This window comes from Lactuca serriola, chromosome 7 (assembly GCF_051521515.1).
Source record: "Lactuca serriola cultivar US96UC23 chromosome 7, Lser_US96UC23_V15, whole genome shotgun sequence".
Classification (NCBI taxonomy): domain Eukaryota; kingdom Viridiplantae; phylum Streptophyta; class Magnoliopsida; order Asterales; family Asteraceae; genus Lactuca; species Lactuca serriola.
In genome coordinates this window covers 21,590,763-21,596,125 of record NC_136414.1, presented here as the reverse complement: position 1 = coordinate 21,596,125, position 5,363 = coordinate 21,590,763, and the positions used below count along the sequence as shown (strand labels likewise).

The 5,363-nt window shown below is 35.4% G+C and overlaps 1 protein-coding gene across 1 annotated transcript; it reads left to right on the top strand.

The window, feature by feature from the left end:
* The first annotated feature begins 3,923 nt into the window (after positions 1 to 3,923).
* On the top strand, positions 3,924 to 4,373 carry LOC145063781 (uncharacterized). Its single transcript, XM_079011363.1, has one exon. The coding sequence runs from the start codon at positions 3,924 to 3,926 to the stop codon at positions 4,371 to 4,373; it is 450 nt and encodes a 149-aa protein (XP_078867489.1).
* Positions 4,374 to 5,363: the final 990 nt, after the last annotated feature.

Genomic DNA, 5,363 nt, shown 5'->3' with positions numbered 1-5,363 from the left:
ATGAGATCATGAAATTGCAATTTCATCATGCTAGCGTACATGGATTTCCTGGAATGTTCACAAGTTTAGATTGTCTACATTGGGCATGAGAAAATTGTCTTACCTTACATCATGTCAATTTATCCGAGGTGATCATGGGCATCCAACGGTCATACTTGAAGCGGTGACATCACATGATCTGTGGATTTGACATGTTTTTTTGGTTCTCCTGGTTCCGTTAACGACATTAACGTTCTTAATCGTTCATCTATATTTAACAACATATACGACGGATCTACACCGGATTCTTCTTTCCAATTGCGTGGAACACCATATAACTATGGTTATTATCTAGTTGATGAAATGTATCCCGAGTATGCAGTTTTTGTTAAATCGTTTACGTATCCACATTATACTTGCCAAAAAAATTCAAGAAATCTCAAAAAAGAGTTAGGAAGGATGTCGAGTGGGCTTTTGGAGCTCTCAAGAAACGTTGGTTCATATTGAAAAAACCAGCAATTTTTTTCAACGAGGAAAAAATGCATGAAGTCATATATGCATGTTTAATATTGCATAACATGATTATCGAAGAGGAAGGAAGAGCGATATGTGATTATGAAGAGCAGGAAATCATTCCCGACACACAAGCAATAAAAATTGGTGGCGACAAGTATATTGAAAAGAGAGCAAAGGTCCGTTCTAATGAAACATTTCACAATCTTCGTATGGACTTGGTGAAACACATTTACGAGATTCAAAACATTAACCTCAATTTGGATCTCTCGGATGACCCGAAAGATGAGATCTCGAAGGACGATTTCATGCAGTTCGTTTATGTTTTTTTTTTTTTTTTCTAATTTCCTTTCTTTTCTAAGTTTGTAGGTTTTTTTTTAAATGTGATGTTATTTTTTTAAGTGATGTAATGTAATTGTTTTTTTATTTATTAATGAAATATTTTGTTCTTAATTAAAACTAAAAATTTTAATTATTTAAAATAAATATTGAGTGTGGTACCACTCATTGGGTGTGGTATGAAACCACACTTTTGTGATAAATGGTGAGGTGACGCATACGTGTCAGTATGGTTTCCTGAGGGAGTGTGGCATCACTCCATCCAGCCTAAGGGGCTGTTTGGTAGTCTTTTAATTGAGAAATTAAAGGCAAACTCTTAAAAATCCAGATTTAGATTGCTTGGTAACATCTTAATTTTTGGCTCTTAATTTTTAAGAAGGCTCTTAATATTTCAGATGTGGAGTTGTGTCTGAAAAATAAAAAAAGACACGCTTGTTCCTTCATTACCCTACACTCATTCTCTTTCTATTTCTCACAACTCCTTTTCCTTCCCACACTCTCCGACGATCTGCTAACCTCTATTGACCCCTTCGCCACTAGTCGATCTTTTCCCATCTCCAACTAATTCCAGTGCTGACCACCTTCGACCGACTCCTGCATTGGCCACCACCGATCGATTCACGTTTTTTCTTCCTAATTTTTCCATAACTCATATTTGACTGCCAACATCTCTAATGTGCACATCTCCGACGCCACCACACAACCTTTCTCTAACCCATCTCTGACACGTGCAACGCCGTCGTCGTTGTACAATACCGTCACCCCTATCATCGACCTCTCACAACACCACCACCCTATCTGCTCCAACCGATAAGATTCTCTCTTGTTCTTGATGTTCTAATGTTTTTTCTATATCCTAATGTAATTTTGATATTCTTTACTTGATTTTCTAATGTAAGTTTAAACATAACCAACTACAAGAGACTTGCAGGGTAGGTTGTTTGGAAAGATATTATAGGGATTATAATGTTGTATTTTATCATGTATAGATGAAATTTAGAGGATATATAGGACAATAGTTTCATGATTCGAGCTTCTGAATTCTGATGATGAGATTAAATAACCTACCGAATACCATATCGTGATGCTACTTGAATATGCCAAAAATAGAATGTCATGATCTGAATTCCAAATCTATCTATTTATTATCACTGCAACTGCTAGATATAGTATTTTAAATATGTAATGAATATTTTTGGATAACATTTTAAATTTTCATTGATTGTAATGTTTGAGATGTCATTTTAGATTTCCATGGATACCTCACATGGGAGTTTCTCATCACTTTACCTGATCTGTTGAACATGTCGGAATCAAAGATTGAAAAATGGAGTTTTAAGCCAAGAATGAAAGAACGAAAGATTGGATGCTTATTAGATGTGAAGGTTTTAGTGAATGCACATATTTATTTATAAGTTGAATTTATAAAAGATTATTTATTGTTTAATGCAATCCCTAATGTGGAATTTTTAGTGAATTTCTATTTTAAAATTGTAAACATATATAATGTATTAAATGTGAGTAAAATGTTTACATGTAAATGAAAATTTCTCAAATTTTTGATGGTTTTCTTGACTATTAAACAGAAGGATAAAACTGTTATTTTTAAAACTATCATTTTTATCATTCAGTACAACAATTCAAAGGTTCCATCCAAATTGCATGTTAAAAATTGAGATTTTAAAAATTCAAAACTTATTAAAAATTCATACATCTTAAAAATCCAAAGTCTACCAAACAACCCTAAATATGTAACAATTATAAGTTTTAATTGTTTTTTGATAAAAAAAAATATCATAACATAATCGTTAATGAGCCTAAAAAATATTTTTTTAATAAATATTATCTAAATGAATAAAAACAAAATAATATTTTACATGTATTAAGATTCAAGCCGCACTAAATTTCAAAACAAATGGTGTACCATATAGAATTAGATTTGTTATTTACTCTGAGATTTGTTTAAATTTGAAAGACACTGTTTGCAATTAAATAGAAAATAAGTAGAATTATTGTAATGAGAACAAAATACTATCACGTGTCTTAAAATTATTGATAGATTAAAATATTGACTTGTTTAAAAATAATATGAATATAAGAAATAGAAATATCACAAGTGTCCACCTCTAGGCGCTGATGACTGACGAGTTCACAGGATGCCAAATATACAATAAATAACCGATTATATAAATTAAGAAAAATATATATTGTTTATACTTTATACCAATAAATAAAATTTTAAGTATAGTTAAAATTAAAAGAAGAAAAAGAGCTAGGGGCTGTCGTTCCCCCCTAAATGGTGATGCTTCCTCGAGATTAAATTACTCAAACCAGAAAATCCAAGAATCTAGCTCTCCAAGTGATGATGTATCACTCGATCTCAAAAGAGAACCAATGGCATCAGGTCCGTCTCAGAATTTTGCTGAGGGGTCCGGTGAGACCGCTTCCAACGAAATTCGTCAAACGGTGGCGATTGGAACAGAAATCGGCTTTCAATTGGAGGTCGACAACCCCATTTTGGCTGAGGTTGTAGGTGGTATGGGAGTAAATATTCCTAATCGATGAATTTCCTATCGCTTAACGTAAGGGGTGTGGGTGAAGATGCGAAAATTAGCTGGGTTAGAAGGTTGAAGATAAAACACAAGGCAACTTTTGTCGGATTACAAGAAACTCAGTTATCGAACGCCTCAAGCATAGATGTTAATGGGTGCTGGGATTCAAATGAATACGATTTTGTTAGTGTGGACTCCAGTGGACAATCTGGTGGTCTTATTTCGATTTGGGACACTACTTTGTTTCAAAAATCTGATGTAATAAAAAACCGCCATTTTTTAGTTAGTGGTAAGTATAAGAACTCTACGAGTGGTAACTTGAATATTGTTAATGTTTATGGCCCTCAGTCCACATTTGAGAAGAAGAAGGTATGGCTTGAACTTCTCAATATCATTAATGGGAGATCTGGTATGTGGGTTGTGTTTGGAGACTTCAATGTGGTAAGACATCCAGGTGAAAGATGTAACTCTCAATTCTGTCCTCATAGCGCTTTCGCTTTCAACAGATTTATCTAGGAGGCTAATCTAAAAGATTTTAACATGGGTGGCGAAAGATTTACATATATGAGTAGGGTCGATGCCAAATTAAGCAAACTTGACAGATTCTTGACTTGCCCAAACTATTTGTCATCGTTTCCTCTAAGCTCTGTCACTGCTCATCCTCGTGAGCTTTCAGATCATTGTCCTATCACCCTTACATCTAGTTTGTCTGATTTTGGGCCAATCCTGTTTAAGTTCTTTAATTCGTGGCTCCTTAGAGATGGCTTTGATCAAGTTGTAACTGACGCTTGGAATTGTTTTAGAGGGTATGGGACTCCTGACGCATACTTGGCTGCCAAATTCAGATTCTTGAAAGAGATAATTAAGCAGTGGAGGAAGGAAGTGGAACAAAAAGAAAGGCAAGAAGTGAATATTACTTTGACTAAGGTTAAAGATATTGAAAAACTTGCAGAATCTAGACCTCTCTCTTCAGAGGAAAAGGGCATCTAGATCGATGGGATCAAAAAGATAACAGAGTGGGAACGTTTTAAGGCACTTGACCTAAAACAGAAAGCTCACATCAAAAGGACCATCGATGGTGACGAAAACAATAAGTTCTTTCATGGGTATATTAACAGTAAGAATAGAAGAAGTTTTATTCATGGTCTCATGATTAATGGGCGTTGGATGACGGGGGTTGATGAGATCAAGGATGAAGTATTCATATTTTTTCAAGAAAAATTCTCGGATGCTCATGTGCATAGACCCAAGCTTATTAACCCGAAGTTCAGAACAATTTCAATGATGGATGCCATTAGAATCGAGTCCTCTTTTACTCTTGAAGAAGTTAAAGCCGCGGTTTGGGATTGTGGAAGTGAAAAAGCTCCTGGACCTGATGGTTTCACCTTCAAGTTCTTGAAAAAGTTCTAAGACACAATCAAAAATGATGTGATGAAGTTTGTAATGCATTTCAAAGAGTTTGGCTCGCTCACCCGGGGGTGCAACTCTTCATTCATCACTCTTGCCCCTAAAATCAAAGACCCTCTTTCCCTAAATGACTTCCGCCCTATTAGTCTAATTGGCTGTTTGAGCAAGATAATAAGCAAGTTACTCTCCAATAGGATGAAGTCGGTTATTGGAGATCTAATAGGTGACGAACAGTCTGCTTATGTGGATGGTCGATGCATATTAGATGGTCCCCTCATGGTTAACGAGGTGTGTTCATGGGCAAAGAGAGCCCATAAAAAGATCCTTATCTTTAAAGTTGACTTCGATAAGGCATTTGACTCGGTGAATGGCAATATCTTGATTCAATTCTTGAACAAATGGGTTTTGGAAACAAATGGAGGATGTGGATTCGTGGCTACCTGAATTCGTCCACGGCGTCGGTAATCATTAATGGATCGCCAACAAGAGAATTCCCTATATCTAGGGGAGTTCGCCAAGGTGATCCACTCTCCCCTTATCCGTTCATTATCGCTATGTAAGGATTGAGTGTGG

Coding starts and splice junctions, on each gene's coding strand:
- LOC145063781 (XM_079011363.1), top strand. CDS start 3,924: ATGGGTGGCGAAAGATTTACATATATGAGTAGGGTCGATGCCAAATTA.